General features: G+C 32.1%; 1 protein-coding gene across 2 annotated transcripts in view; it reads right to left on the reverse strand.

Annotated features, from left to right (window-relative positions):
- The window catches only part of LOC100374341 (arrestin domain-containing protein 3-like), a 55,861-nt gene extending 41,207 nt beyond the window's left edge, over positions 1-14,654 (reverse strand). For both annotated transcript variants that reach the window (XM_085506872.1, XM_085506873.1), the window contains exon 1: positions 14,376-14,654. In XM_085506872.1, the coding sequence (XP_085362998.1) occupies positions 14,376-14,528 (153 nt within the window). In that variant the 5' untranslated portion in view covers positions 14,529-14,654. The remainder of the gene's footprint in view (positions 1-14,375) is intronic.
- Positions 14,655-18,212: the final 3,558 nt, after the last annotated feature.

The raw sequence follows: 18,212 nt of genomic DNA on the forward strand, positions 1-18,212 counted from the left end.
TATACATGTATAAACTAATTAGCTTATATATGACATTACAACATACATGTATAAACTAATTAGCTAATATACGACATTACAACATACATGTATAAGCTAATTAGCTTATATACGACATTACAACATACATGTATAAGCTAATTAGCTTATATACGACATTACAACATACATGTATAAACTAATTAGCTTATATACGACATTACAACATACATGTATAAACTAATTAGCTTATATACGACATTACAATATACATGTATAAACTAATTAGCTTATATATGACATTACAACATACATGTATAAACTAATTAGCTTATATATGACATTACAATATACATGTATAAACTAATTAGCTTATATATGATATTACAACATACATGTATAAACTAATTAGCTTATATACGACATTACAACATACATGTATAAACTAATTAGCTTATATATGACATTACAACATACATGCATAAACTAATTAGCTTATATATGACATTACAACATACATGTATAAACTAATTAGCTTATATATGACATTACAACATACATGTATAAACTAATTAGCTTATATACGACATTACAACATACATGTATAAACTAATTAGCTTATATACGACATTACAACATACATGCATAAACTAATTAGCTTATATACGACATTACAACATACATGTATAAACTAATTAGCTTATATATGACATTACAACACACATGTATAAACTAATTAGCTTATATATGACATTACAACATACATGTATAAACTAATTAGCTTATATACGACATTACAACATACATGTATAAACTAATTAGCTTATATACGACATTACAACATACATGTATAAACTAATTAGCTTATATACGACATTACAACATACATGTATAAACTAATTAGCTTATATATGACATTACAACATGCATGTATAAACTAATTAGCTTATATACGACATTACAACATACATGTATAAACTAATTAGCTTATATATGACATTACAACATACATGTACAAACTAATTGGCTTATATACGACATTACAACATACATGTATAAACTAATTAGCTTATATATGACATTACAACATACATGTATAAACTAATTAGCTTATATATGACATTACAACATACATGTATAAACTAATTAGCTTATATACGACATTACAACATACATGTATAAATTAATTAGCTTATATACGACATTACAACATACATGTATAAACTAATTAGCCTATATATGACATTACAACATACATGTATAAACTAATTAGCTTATATACGACATTACTACATGTATAAACTAATTAGCTTATATATGACATTACAACATACATGTATAAACTAATTAGCTTATATACGACATTACAACATACATGTATAAACTAATTAGCTTATATATGACATTACAACATACATGTATAAACTAATTAGCTTATATACGACATAACAACATACATGTATAAACTAATTAGCTTATATACGACATTACAACATACATGTATAAACTAATTAGCTTATATACGACATTACAACATACATGTATAAACTAATTAGCTTATATATGACATTACAACATGCATGTATAAACTAATTAGCTTATATACGACATTACAACATACATGTATAAACTAATTAGCCTATATATGACATTACAACATACATGTATAAACTAATTAGCTTATATATGACATTACAACAAGCATGTATAAACTAATTAGCTTATATACGACATTACAACATACATGTATAAACTAATTAGCCTATATATGACATTACAACATACATGTATAAACTAATTAGCTTATATATGACATTACAACATACATGTACATGTATAAACCTCTAAGCAGATTAATTAAAGAATTTGTATACAATGTAACATTGAACTGAGAACATGGAAATGTATTGAGGCATGGCAAATGGGTATTGTACATCGTAAAAAACAGGTAAATTAATTACTTAAGGAATATGTAGGTCACATGGTTAGATAGGAAATAACAGTAGTTATGGTAAAATATTGCAGGTCAATATGAATACATTAAATGTCTGTATTATCTACTACATGAACTAAGAGCCCTCTCACAAGTCACACATGTATGTATTTACATGTAGCTGTGAACATGAATATCATGTGCTTACTGTGCTTCTGTAGCCCTTTATTGCCACCAACCATCCAGTCCATTTCATTACAATTTTATAGCGGAAAACAATTAAAAAATAACTCTTATAGCTGTATGTACATGTATGATTGAAGTGATCAGCCAATGTCAAAGCAAGCAGTCACTCATTAAAAATTACTTTGTTTTATTTCATTCAATCAAGTCATTGTCATTGACACAGTCTTCGCTGTGAAATTAAATGACATACTTTTAGTGATATCAACTCAGCATCAATTTCTAAAGTATGTTAAATCCTGTCTGATCTCAAACTAAGTGTTATGACATACTGTGTGGTTCAAAGCTATCAAGCATAAAGTATAAGAGTTCTGTACTACACGTATGTACAAAATATGAGTACAATCAGTTGGGCATGTCAGTGATATGGCCTTAGAATAACATTTTTTAAAACAAGCCATGCATGGCACTGTCCTCGTTAGTTATCAAATTTAAGATATATAGTTTTGTTCATAGTAATGGATATGGCTCTAGAAGCCCATTCATTAAAACAAAATGGCCACTAGTCAGCCATTCTGAATCCGATCTGAAAAATAAAATAATGTGCATCAGGAACCCGTAATGTCTAATGTATGTACCAAGTTTGAACAAAATCCATCTATAAATGCCAGAAATGCTTGATATTTGACGATTTTTTTAGTACAAAAATGGCCACCATTCGGCCATTTTTAATACGATCGTCAAACCAATATATCTGTACATCTATGACATGATGTATAATGAATATTTAAAATTTGAACATAATCAGTCACAGCAAGTCAGAGATATAGCACTAGAACCATATTTATTAAAACAAAATGGCCGCCAGTCGGCTATTTTGAATATTATCTGAAAAACAAAATGATGTGCATCAAGGTCCTATAATGTCTAACATATATACCAAGTTTGAACAAAATCCATTTGTAAACAGTTGAGAAATGCTTGATTTTGATGATTTTTTTAACACAAAAATGGCCACCATTCGGGCATTATTAATAGGATCGTCAAACCAATATATCTGTATATTTATGACATGATGTATAATGAATATTTAAAATTTGAACATAATCAGTCACAGCAAGTCAGAGATATGGCACTAGAACCACATTTATTAAAACAAAATCCATCTGTAAACAGCCGAGAAATGCTTGATTTTGATGATTTTTAGAACAAATATGGCCGCTATTCGGCCATCTTGAATCAGATCGTGAAACAAATTGATGTGCATATGTATAATATCATGCATGATGTATGTGTGAAATTTGATTGTGATAGGTCCAGGCATTTCAAAGATACAGGTCCGGACACACGCGCGGAAGCACGGACGCATATTGGCATGGCAACCCAATTTTACATCAACACATCGGATCAAATCTTATTCAATAGGCTCTGTAAAATATTGTGATGACGTTAATTATCATCCACACTATGCAAACTTCTTCTGGAGATGTTGTTATTTTCAAAAACTTTTCATGGCTATTCACAGTAACTGTGTTTATTTTTAGAATCTGTGATTCTCTGCATACAAGCTTAATATGATTTGTTTTGCTAAATACTTAGTTAGCAGGTTTGTGTGATAGTCATACTGAATCTAAGCTACTGGTTTTCAATTGGTGAGAATTATATAGAATTTTGTCTGGCACATTAAAAACACAAATTTTTGCCTAATCTACATCAAGTAAGTTCCTGTCATAGTGTTTGAATTATAGTATAGCCTGTAAATACAAGCAGAAGGCAGATAACAGATGGCAAGTTATATAAAGTGCTTGTGAAATTTTTGCCCAAATTTTATGTTCTCACAAAAATATACATTTCGAAGTAACAATTATCGTTTTACTATTACACTTTAAACCAAAAAATTAATTTTTTGATTTTGAGCGTCTGTAAAAATGCAAGACCATCCCAAATTGCAAGCCACTCATCTTCAACAAGGATGTGTACAGTGTGTCAGACTACCCAGAGTAGCCTCACAAAATTGTACCAGATAACAAATTTGAAACAAGCAGCCTGTTGGCTGAGATAGATCCGCTGTTAGCAAGGCACATTTCAATTAAAGAACTGAAGATATCATTAGAAAATGAACAATATGTATAGTATCAAAGCAATCGAAATTGCTGTTTTCAACAAGAGTTCAAAAAATATCACTTTTCACTCAAAAATGACAAAAACATTCATCAAAATTAGATAATTGAAGATATCATCATGACATGAATAAATCTGAGAGGTCCACATGTAGTACATATATGTATAATATCAAAGCAATTGGACTTTTTAACAAGAAGTCGAAAATATCACTTTTCACCAAAAATATTCACCAAGATTTGAAGATATCATAACAAAATGAAAAAATCTAAGAGAGGTCTGCCCAAGGTACATATACACCAAGTATCACAGCAATAACAATTGTAGTTTTCAAGAAGAAGTCGGAAAAGTTAAAAGTTGACACAGACGACAATCACTCGTATGATAAGCTCCGCTCAACAAAGTTGACAGCGAAGAAAAAAATGACAAAAATATTCACTAAAATTAGAGAATTAAATCATCATCATGAAATTTATAAGAGATCTACCCAAAGTATATATACACAAAGTATCAAAGCAATCAGGCTTGTAGTTTTTAAGAAGAAGTCGAAAAGTAAAGTACAGTACATTGTACAATAACCTTCGCTCAACAAAGTTGACAGTGGAGCTACAGATGTACACAGAAAATGGTCTGTCAATTAGACTGATGTGACAGTTAACATGATTATTTGTTTGTATTCACTGCAACTCAATAGAAGACAGAAAGTTCATTTATAGACTATTTCCAAAATTAAGTGCAATTTCAAGTTTGGGCATATTTCCAATTTTACACATGTCAACTCTGATTAATTGTATTCAACCTCACTGATTGGATGAGAGAATGCCATGTGTAATTGAATAAATTAAAAATAAAACAGTTTATGCAAATTACACTAATCTCAAATAGAAGTGCATTTGTTGTATACTGAATTATTAAAATATTATATTATGACCATAGAAATACCTTTGTAACTTAGGTAAGCGTATGCACTACTAATAGACTAATACGGAAGTATAGTGCAAGTGACTGATCCCATTCAGGCTGCCCATGATTCATGCTTCAAACAACATGGATGAACCATGCAAACGTAAACAAATATATTGACGCAAAAGAGGTGAAATTTGATCTTAAAATGCAACACGAGAAAAATGTTTCTTGAATAAAGTAACCATCAAAGCAGGATCAAAATCATATCATATGTCTCCTGTTTTGAATTGTTTGCTCATGACTGGCTTCAAAGATGTATATGGTTTTGTAATTAATTGATATTTATGTGGAATTATGTTCTAATAATGACTGTCATCATGACATTAACTAAGGTTTTTATAATTGACTGTCCTGGTTTGTATCATGACATTAACTAAGGTTTTTATAATTGACTGTCCTGGTTTGTATCATGACATTAACTAAGGTTTTTATAATTGACTGTTCTGGTTTGTATCATGACATTAACTAAGGTTTTTATAATTGACTGTCCTGGTTTGTATCATGACATTAACTAAGGTTTTTATAATTGACTGTCCTGGTTTGTATCATGACATTAACTAAGGTTTTTATAATTGACTGTCCTGGTTTGTATCATGACATTAACTAAGGTTTTTATAATTGACTGTCCTGGTTTGTATCATGACATTAACTAAGGTTTTTATAATTGACTGTCCTGGTTTGTATCATGACATTAACTAAGGTTTTTATAATTGACTGTCCTGGTTTGAATCATGACATTAACTAAGGTTTTTATAATTGACTGTCCTGGTTTGCATCATGACATTAATTAAGGTTTTTATAATTGACTGTCCTGGTTTGTATCATGACATTAACTAAGGTTTTTATAATTGACTGTCCTGGTTTGTATCATGACATTAATTAAGGTTTTTATAATTGACTGTCCTGGTTTGTATCATGACATTAATTAAGGTTTTTATAATTGACTGTCCTGGTTTGTATCATGACATTAACTAAGGTTTTTATAATTGACTGTCCTGGTTTGTATCATGACATTAATTAAGGTTTTTATAATTGACTGTCCTGGTTTGTATCATGACATTAATTAAGGTTTTTATAATTGACTGTCCTGGTTTGTATCATGACATTAACTAAGGTTTTTATAATTGACTGTCCCGGTTTGTATCATGACATTAATTAAGGTTTTTATAATTGACTGTCCTGGTTTGTATCATGACATTAATTAAGGTTTTTATAATTGACTGTCCTGGTTTGTATCATGACATTAATTAAGGTTTTTATAATTGACTGTCCTGGTTTGTATCATGACATTAACTAAGGTTTTTATAATTGACTGTCCTGGTTTGTATCATGACATTAACTAAGGTTTTTATAATTGACTGTCCTGGTTTGTATCATGACATTAACTAAGGTTTTTATAATTGACTGTCCTGGTTTGTATCATGACATTAACTAAGGTTTTTATAATTGACTGTCCTGGTTTGTATCATGACATTAACTAAGGTTTTTATAAAACCAGGTTTTTGGGACATTAGCGCACTATAATTAGGTTTCTGTGTTCTTCATTTTTAGACCTCTTTTTGGAATATCTGTTGGCTGATATACTGTTTCAAATGCATAATAAAAAATATCAAGCCATTCAGTCTAAGCCATTATCAAGATCACAATATTATTAACTACCATGAGAAAATAGAATTTATCAACCCAATCTGCCTGTCCTCTCAACATTGAAGCAATTGGGCAAGCAATTTTCTAAGAACAAGTCAAAAATAGCAGAATATAGATATGCTCTTCGCAAAATGCATGATTTTGTTGCCGAGAGTCACAGATGCTATCCCTGAAGTCCTGGTGAGTCTATTGCAAAATAGAAGTTGTTAATCATGAGTTCACATATATAGATGATTTGTTTGTGATTTTTCAGACTGAATTCTAATGATGGAAATGATAGTGAAAAAGATCCAAATGAAATAGACACAGCCATTCATGTTAACAACCCAGCATGTGATTTCTAGTCGAAGTAGCAACCTGAGAAGTGCAGAGATTTGCATTTTTTTTATCGTTAAGTAAAAGAAACCCTTTTGAAACAATTCTGAATGCTAACAAAAAAAATGAATGTAGTGTCAATGAAATACAAGCCATGCATGGCACAATCCCCGTTAGTTATCAATTTTAAGATATATAGTTTTGTTTATACAAAATGTAGTAATATAGTTGGAAGATGAACATTCCAAATGTACATGTCAGAAGTATGGATCCAGAAAATGATGCTTGATTATAATGATTTTTTTAACATTAAAATTATTGACATCTTGTACAAGTATCGGCCACATTAAATTAGATCTAAAAAATATAATGATGTGCATCAAGGTAAAATAATGTCCACAGAATGTACCAAGTTTAAACAAAAATGATTTTTTAGCACAAAAATGGCGACCATTCGGCCATCTTGAATCAGATCGTGAAACAAATTGATGTGCATATGTATAAATATTATGTATGTGTGAAGTTTGATCGTGACGCACAGACACATAAAGATCAAAGCATAAGTTGCCGTTTTCGGACTGCGTCCGAACAGGGACTAATAACACAATAAAGAGAATCATGGATCATGTGAACAGTAGTCAAATTATTTTGTCAAAAACGGGTTACAAACCAAAGACATATATTACGATTGTGAATATGTAGTCAAGATGACGACAGATGTGAAAACAGATTGTTGGTTAAAAATAACATAAAATATTCATGCATCATGAAAACAAAAACCTTCAAGTACTTTGAAACTGGAAGCAACATTTATCTATATGTATCACCACATGTACCGAACCGACTATCACAGCCGTATGAAAATAACAATTTTAAACAATTAAACACCAATATATATTAAAAGTAATATATAACCATGGTCATAAGAACAATGGATAACTATTACATGTATGTAATTACATGATACAAAAGTCATGACAATGCAATGTAAAAATGTTCTTGTTATTTGCTCTTTAGAATATTCCAGCCAAGCTTGCATTGGGAATCGAGTGTTTCACTTGCTGCTGTGCGTCCTTCCTACTATAGTGTCTGTAGTTAAATGGACAAGTCCCTAGCAACAATGACCATAAATAATAGTCAATTTGTAGCTTCAATTTCAATGAAACTATCCTCATTATCCATACAAACTGTTTTAGTGATTATTGTCTATTATGCAATAATTGAACAATTGTATTTATGACTTCTTGAGAACAGCTAGACTGATTGTTTTCATATCTTGATATGTACATGTAGGACCCATAGGGACCTCTGTTCAATTCTTTCTTTTGAGACAACATTCCATTTAAATGCTGTTCAACTAGACATTTCTTATGTTTCTATAACTTTGAATTTATGTAAAACAACCTACAGGTGTATGTACATTACATTTTCCTATGTACAACTGTACATTTTCCTTAAGTCTAATAATACATAAATACTGCATAGCATAGCATTGTCTTTGCTGATTCCCACATATAGAGGGTGATGTTTAACCTGCAGTAGAAATAATGACACTGATTCAAATCCTTATTGACAAGCAGTTCTTGTCATTCTTAATTAATAATGTAAATAAACTTTACAATTACTTGAAACATTTATAATTTATTCCTGCCTCTTTTTTCTGATAGGCAGGTGAGCTCTGACAACACTACTGACCTTTTGTTCCCTTAAGGCAATTCAAGCCAAATCCAAATTTTGTACTACTGAGCATGTTACTGCACATATATGCAATAATGCAATGCATTATGGGAGATAACTATTATATCTCTTGTATTTTTGTTTTCACTTTCAGTATTCTGATGAACTAATAACTATGAAAGGATGATGTACATAAAATACAGACTCCAATTCAGTTCAAAACTTCTCAACAGTTGATGAAGATAGACACAGGCATGAATGTCTGACAGGACAACTTTCATAATCACATCTGAGGAAATCTAAAAAACTGAATAAACAAACAAGAATAGGCTATAAAATGATTGATATCAGCATTACCGTTGATCATGTGTCAGCGTCAATCAAAACTAATTTTTATATTTATTTATTTTTCTCAGCTACCTAAGGTATACCAGGAATATAAGAATAACAATTTTCTTTTTTATTTATTTAGTTCTTCAAATATTTTATGTCATTGCATATATTCAACTCAAATCAATTATAGAAGACTGAATGCAATTCTAGATTAGCAACACTTGTTTCTCTCACAGAAAAAAACACATACAGTCATTCTACCATGCTTTGTTGTTTGGCATTATTTCTTATTAAGTTTGTTTTTATAACAAAAATAATAAATTTATTTTATTTGTGGAAATAATCAATATCGTACTTGTAAAATAGTAATTTAGAAATACTGGATTTAAATTATCCATGTATGCAAATTGCAAAAGCTGGTGATTACACATTTACAATGCCGTAAACAGCATACATGGTGAAAAAAACACTTATTTTCAATGTAATTATAGTAGATCTCCCTGGTGAGCATGCACAGTAAAAATAGAAATGTTGACATGTATGATCTACTATTGATCACATAGTCTTTTTTTAATTTATTATTAATTTCAGATTCCAATTTATAGTTTTATAGATTGTATTTATGAATGAGGGAAAGCTTAAAAACAGCTTCTATATGCTAATATAATACATATGACAGATATTTAAAGCATGGCTTTGTAATCTCAAGGATTCCTCTAACACATCATGGGGAAACATCATTTGAATAGACCACCCATGGTTTACTAAGCATACAACATTATCAGAGGTGTTAATCCTATATGGTAACACGTTACCACACTATTTTGTATCATCAAAGAACATAATGTTTATAACAGTATGAATTGACACTCGATTTGAATAAACCAGTGATTGACAGTTATTCAGAAGACTCAAATGGCTGTCTCAAAAAATGTCTTCTCATCAACATTTTTGCTGAGAATTACTCAAGTAAATCTTGCACAACTAGTAAACTATACTCAAATTATAATATTTATAATTGTATATTACTATATACATGCAATGGAAAAATAAATATGACATACATTTTGTTTGATTTGATATTTTTGTTGTCTTTTCAAACATTTAAAATATTGCTCATTGTTTCATCCCCTCATTTTTGTTCCTGGGAAAAAAACAATGCACAGGTGTCTGAGAAGATTTGCTGTGAATATTATAAGATGGATACGCTGCAGTGTTTCTGGAAATGAATCCTTAATCTAAAAGTATTTCTGTCAGGGGAAGTCACAAAAGGTCAGTATTCCAAAGTGACAAACTCCATTAAATAATCAATATAATATATGTGTGCCAAGAATATACAATAAATGTGTCAATGTTTCATTCGTCTTGTACTAAACTAAAGTGCAGGATGACAATTCAATGATGGTTTCACTGATTGGTCTTACCAAGTATTATGACTTGGTAATGTCTCAATAGATTTAGTGTAAGAATTACATGTAGGTTTCACAACAATCTACTAGTATGTTCAATGGATTAAACTACACTTTTACCGGTACTTACACAAATGAATGCAGCAAATTTAGGATTGATTACCAGTGTATATATTTTTGATATGTTGTATTAGAGGTAAAAGTATTATAATATATCCCCTTATTTATATCAGTTTATTTATAGTGATATCACTACTCCAGATTACAGTACATCATCAAGTTACCATGACTACAACCATGTCTCTAAAATTGGCAGTCCTTAGACTACAAATGTATTAGAATATTGATGTGGCACAGTCATTAAGTCAGGTTCAAAATGAATAATGAATATGACACATCAGAATAAATATGGGTCCCATGTGACATTTCAAAATGCATGTTTGTCCCATGTGACATATCACAATGCATGTGGGTCCCATGTAACAGATCACAATACATGTGGGTCCCATGTGACATATCACAATACATGTGGGTCCCATGTGACATATCACAATGCATATGGGTTCCATGTGACATTTCACAAGGCGTGTGTGTTCCATGTAACATATCACAATGCATGTGGGTCCCATGTGACACATCACAATGCATGTGGGTCCTATGTGACACATCACAATGCATGTGGGTCCCATATGACATATCACAATGCATGTGGGTCCCATGTGACATTTCACAAAGAATGCATGTTCCATGTAACATATCACAATGCGTGTGGGTCCATGTGATATATCACAATGCATGTGGGTCCATGTAACATATCACAATGCATGTGGATCCCATGTAACATATCACAATGCATGTGGGTCCCATGTGACATATCACAAAGAATGCATGTTCCATGTAACATATCACAATGCGTGTGGGTCCATGTGATATATCACAATGCATGTGGGTCCATGTAACATATCACAATGCATGTGGATCCCATGTAACATATCACAATGCATGTGGGTCCCATGTGACATTTCACAAGGCATGTGTGTCCCATGTGACATATCACAATATGTGTGGGTCAATGTGACATATAACAGTGCATGTGCGTCCCATGTAACATATCACAATGCATGTGGGTCCCATGTAACATATCACAATGCATGTGGGTCCCATGTACCATACCACAATGCATGTGGGTCCCATGTGACATCACAATGCATGTGGGACCCATGTGAAACATTACAATGCATGTGGATCTCATGTGACATTTCACAAGGCGTGTGTGTTCCATGTAACATATCACAATGCATGTGGGTCCCATGTGACACATCACAATGCATGTGGGTCCTATGTGACACATCACAATGCATGTGGGTCCCATATGACATATCACAATGCATGTGGGTCCCATGTGACATTTCACAAAGAATGCATGTTCCATGTAACATATCACAATGCGTGTGGGTCCATGTGATATATCACAATGCATGTGGGTCCATGTAACACATCACAATGCATGTGGGTCCCATGTAACATATCACAATGCATGTGGGTCCCATGTGACATTTCACAAGGCGTGTGTCCCATGTGACATATCACAATGTGTGTGGGTCGATGTGACATATCACAATGCATGTGGATCCCATGTAACATATCACAATGCATGTGGGTCCCATGTGACATATCACAATGCATGTGGGTCCCATGTGACATTTCACAAGGCATGTATGTCCCATGTGACATATCACAATGTGTGTGGGTCAATGTGACATATAACAGTGCATGTGCGTCCCATGTAACATATCACAATGCATGTGGGTCCCATGTAACATATCACAATGCATGTGGGTCCCATGTAACATATCACAATGCATGTGGGTCCCATGTAACATCAAAATGCATGTGGTTCTATGTGACACAATAAATATGGGTTCCATGTGACAAATTAATATAGAAATCATGTGATATGTCACAATGCATATGTGGGTCATGATGAGAAAATTGCAATATATTCTGTGAATCTTTATTACAAATGGGAACCTTCTTGTACTGCATTGGTAAATGCTTACTCTGAAATCAGTATGTTTAACCACTTCGCAAACAGGAAATAGCTTTAGAAACAATCAACACATTTATCTGATTCATTTAACAAATACGCTATATTTAGTGATGTTTAATTTACCTTTGCGTGGATATGACATGTTTTGATGACAATTTTGACAAATTTAGTCATATGATTAGTCTCAGCCATTGATGGCGTTCTTCATTGCCAACTAGTGATAGGTTAATAGAAGCCAAGTCATTTGCATATAGTCATGACATCACAATCATTTTCACTTACATTAATTAGCTAATTAAATTCACAATTTTGCTTGAATTTATTTGTGAAGTGTCTGTTTCAGCTACTCCCTATTTTGTGCATGACAATGCAAGGTCACCACTAGCATGTCTCAATGGACCTGTCACTGATGCGAAGGCTCTTTGTTGTAATATGTATTTCTAAAATTCAGAAATGTTTTAAACTGTTTACAGTACCAAAGTATGTCAGTTATTTGTACCTTGTCCTATTTAACAGAATCTTAATAGAAACAAATTAAAAATTGTGTACTTTTAGAAACATCTGACAAATTGAACTTGACATCACTGAAAAACATCCTAAATAATTAAAAAACACAAAAGAATAATAAAAAGAAATATATGACACTGAATAGATAAACAAGGACACATCAGTCTTTGCATTGCTGAATATAACCCCATACTGCGTATTTACAAGTGTTTCTAATCTTTTAGGTAATCTGAAACATGGTTTGAGACACTATGACACAAACAAATGAATTGAGAAAAGATGACATGGGGAGAGGGACTGAGATGGAGGTCGTAGTCTACATAGAGTGGTATATGTTAGTATTCACCGGCTTCACTTGCACTATCGTATTTTATACTGCAGTCATATTTGGGTGAAAATGACACTGTAACAACAATATGTGCATACAGATGTGCTGTATCAGTGTGTTTGGTCAAGCCTGACTGAGGATGGGATAACACATTCAATTGCCATAAGAACAAATGCCATTATGATAGGAAGATACAACACAACACATTTCTACAAGTACTAATACATGATAGCAATAAATAAACATTATAGGGTGACAAGCAATGTCTGGTTTTCTGGAACCAAAATAGAAAAGAAAAAAGTCTTGTAGGATGCATTATAGTAACTTACTGATGAGATATCACTAACACACATATCTTATTCTCAGTTGTAACACAACCCGTCTACTGCGAACATTTTACGAGTTCGCATATTTTAACGTCGAGACAAGTCCGGATAGTAAACTGTTCACTAATCGCGATAAATTTATTCCGATCACAAATAACGCCAGCACTTTAGCCCTTTCTAAGTTATAACAGACTAGGGACCTGGTAAAATGCTTAGTTCGGTGCCCTTGAACTTCAGCAGTATCTTGGTAGCACCATACAGATACAATAGGACGTATGATCTCCCCATTTGAGCAATGGCAAGGAAACAACGAGAAGAAAAATAAATAGTTTATTCATTTAAATGCCAATGACACCAGCGACAATCGATGATGGTCAATGAAATAAGATAATTAGGAAGGGTATAGTTGTTTCCCGGCTGTCAGATAGCAATGGATAAACCCTTAGCTCCACGGGATAAGCAAAACAAAAACGCCGCATCCGATCGACCCGAGTTGGGTTGACTAGGACAATGATTAGAGATAACATACACATTGACAGAGAAAAGAAATCGTCTTAGCAACATCTACTAGTATGTGTCATAGAACAAAATCTCACTATACCTTGGCAAGTCCCCGCATATACATACGGATCCCACGCAATTTCATGTCAGCCCGTAGATCTACTATTACCGCGCCGGTTACGTGCTCTCCTGACGAGTACACCGTCTTGTTATTGTCCAAGACGACGCGGAAGTCTTTCAGTTTTCCCATCATCGCTCTGGTTGGCGAGAGATGGAGCAAATCCGCCGCAAAAGCTGCGACAACGCAGCACGGAGCAACCCACTCTGCAGCCTATTTTTTTACTCGATGCAGTTGATTTGTTTTGTTCAATCACCCCGGAAGTAACGACTGCGCATGTTCAAAATAATTCATAACGGATTTCGCTCGCTAGATGGCGCTCTACAGAGAAGATTAATTAAAACAGATGATCATATTTCCCAGACTTTTTGACAACGCGTGTATATCTTATGAAGTTTTTTGCTGACCCAAGATAAAAAATAAACCGAAAAATATGTCAAACATTCATGAACAATGTTTGGCCAATAAAATATTACCTATGTTTCTATGTGGTAAAAAAAAAGTTTTGTCATATATTGGTTGGTTAATATGGCGAAACAGATCATAGTATAGTGTATAGTATATTTTATTTTATTTGACTCAAATTAATGAATTGGAAATACATTAACCATGGTCAATAATCATACACACAAAAAAAACAATAACAAGAAATACAGATATTAAAAATACAATAAAATGTTAAAACAGATAACACTAACAACTATTAGGTATTACATTGTAAAATTATGTTAATAAACTTTCCTAGACTATTGGCAATGAAACTGTCTTTTATTCCCATAATATGCACAAACATATCTTCGTTTGGTAATTTTAAAATATTATCATTGTATAATGATAGAGTATTCCAAAAGTAGCTACGTGCCTTTACAATTTCATCCAGTTTGCAGTCAAAAAGAGCATGCATTTCATCACCAACAGACTGATCAGAACAAAGTGTACAAAATCTTTGCTCTGAGGGTATTTTTTGGTATCTTAATTTTTCAATTGGTAATTTATGTGCTGAAATTCTAAATTTGGTTACACTTACTCTGTGATTTAAATTATTAATTTTATTCAGATATGGTTCAAATTCATAATCTGATTTGTATTTATTATAAATACGTAGTTTATTATGTTCTATTTTGGATAAAGATGGCAACCAATTTTTTTCATCGTAAATTCTTTTAAGATTGTTTCTAAAAATGTTAGCATTATGATCTGTTTCATTTAATCGACTTACTTCAAGTAGTTTGCTAACAAAGTTTGCCCATGAATTACTATTGATTGTACACTCTGACTGATAAGCACAGTGCACTATATTACTGCATTCTTTAATTTTTACTCTTAACCAAAACTTTTACATTTGGGTACAAATTTCAGTAATTAGGGGATAACTACCAAGCTCTGCTCTAACAGCAATATTACTTGCCCTTTTGTGAACACCAAGTAGTTGTTTGCAGAATTTGATGTGGATTGATTCAATTTTTGAGCTATCACTAAATAATTTCTGAATAAATAATTCAGGGGTGATATTAGGTTTAAAATTAAAAGCTGCCCAAATTTCCGAGCCGTATAGTAGAATAGGCATAACAGAACTACGAAATAGTTTAATTGCATTAATTGGTGAGGCAATAATGTTGTTTAATAGCAGAGTTTGTTTTAGGACCCCTAGTGCTCGCTGTGCTTTCTTTATAAGGTTATTAACAGCGACTGTAAAATTGCCACTATTCTGAAAGGTGATCCCTAAGTATGTATATGAAGATACTACTTCTATTTGTTCATCACCTAGAAAAAAGATATCATTAATTTTTCTCCCCTTTTTGTTGAAAATAATAATTTTGGTTTTTTTATGTTGACAGTCAGTTTCCACTTTTTGCAGTAGTCATTAATAAGATTAAAACTGTCTTGTAGCCCAGAACCTGAATTTGACAGTATGACAATGTCATCCGCAAAGAGTAGACAGTTAAATGACATGTCATGCAGCCTGACAGGTTCAGTTTGTACTAGACTTTCAGATAGGTCATTGATATAGATATTAAACAACAGGGGACTTAGATTGCACCCTTGTTTAACACCACTAGAAGACATGAAGGGTTTACAATAACCTTGGTTAGTCTTGATGGCGTATTTAGTATTACTATACATTGATTTTATCAAGTGGATTATTTTTCCTGTCACTCCTGCATTAGCCAATTTAAAAAGAAGTCCTTCTCTCCAAACACTATCGAAGGCTTTGCGTAAATCCACAAAGCAAGCATATAGATAATGTTTGCCCACTTTATTTGTATATTTGTTAATTAACGATTTCAGAATATAGACATTGTCTGTAGTTCGATGATTTTTTCTAAAACCGAATTGAGTATCTTGAAAGAAATTGTTTTTGTCAAGAAAATGCTGTATTCTGATATGAATAATTGTATTAAAGATTTTTGAGGTGGCGCTAGAAAGCGCAATTCCTCTGTAGTTATTTACATCCCAAATATGGCCTGATTTATAAATTGGTACTAAATAACTAGTACTCCAGTGTACAGGAAAACACCCACTTGATAAAATATGGTTGAAAAGTTTGCTTATACAAGCTAATAATAGTGGACTATAGCATTTGAACATCTCATTGAGAATTGAATCTGGGCCTGATGATTTATTCACTTTTGTTTTCTTGATAGCCTTGATTATTTCAGCTATACTAATTTCTTTGTCTAGATCCGGATTACTAGTAGCATTATGATCCATGTTATCAACAAAATTAGTTACCTCAGAATCCAACACTGAATTGGAATCTGTTGCACTAATGTTATATAATTTTGAAAAATAATTAGTCCATTCTGTTGATGCAATGGATGGAGGATGTTTACTAGTATCCAAATCATTGTACTCTTTAATTTGTTTGATCATATCCCAGAATTCTGATGGATCTTTTGTTTACACATTCATTAAGTCATGCAGTAATTTTTCTTTAAACTTATTTTTCTTCAATTTGACTATTTTTTTTTTTGTATCGCTTATTGATACTCATCCTTTGCATTCTCAAGTTTTGATGAAAAGGGAAACTTGTCAACAAGGCTGATAATATCTTTTAGGCATTTTCGGACATGCGCTAAATCATTATCAAACCATTTTTGTTTATTTTTTTTTTGTTTTTTCTACTAAATTTTCTTGATTTAATTGCAGTGAATTTTAAAGCTTTGTCAGCTGTGAAATGCATAATATCATTAAAGTCTGATATCACTTTGTCACTCTCTTCCAAAATAAAATGATTATCAAGAAAAGTATTCATTTCGTCTACTGAATCCTTAGAGTTTAGCTGAGTTACAAAGTTTTCCTTTGAGGAGTTATTCCAATTATATATTTTGTATGAAGTCAATGAGATGTCAATGCTGTGTTCATTAACATAGTTGGTATTTATAGCTAAAGATAGTGAACAGTGATCAGATATATGACTTAATTCATTGATTTTTAAGTAGTTGGTCTTTGGCAAAAATTATTTTTGAACCACACAGTAATCAACTTGGCTGACACCATTATATTGGAAGCAAGTTATTTTTCCCATTAGATCACCTACAATACGACCATTAGCAATTAGCATATCATAATCAGTAGTCAGGCATAAATCACACAAATACTGCCCATATTTGTTATTCATTGTATCCATAGATTGTCTGTTATTGTCCATAAGTTCTGTATAAGGAATATCAATGTCAGATATATTAATATCATCAAGTGTATCATTTAAATTAACTGTTCTAGAGTTTAAGTCTCCCAGTATACAGACATTTCCATGGTTTGAATAATGCAGTGATTCCTACGCTATAATGTTTAAAATGTCTTCACCAGTAAGGT

Source organism: Saccoglossus kowalevskii, chromosome 13 (assembly GCF_978046115.1).
Source record: "Saccoglossus kowalevskii chromosome 13, keSacKowa6.1, whole genome shotgun sequence".
Taxonomy (NCBI): domain Eukaryota; kingdom Metazoa; phylum Hemichordata; class Enteropneusta; family Harrimaniidae; genus Saccoglossus; species Saccoglossus kowalevskii.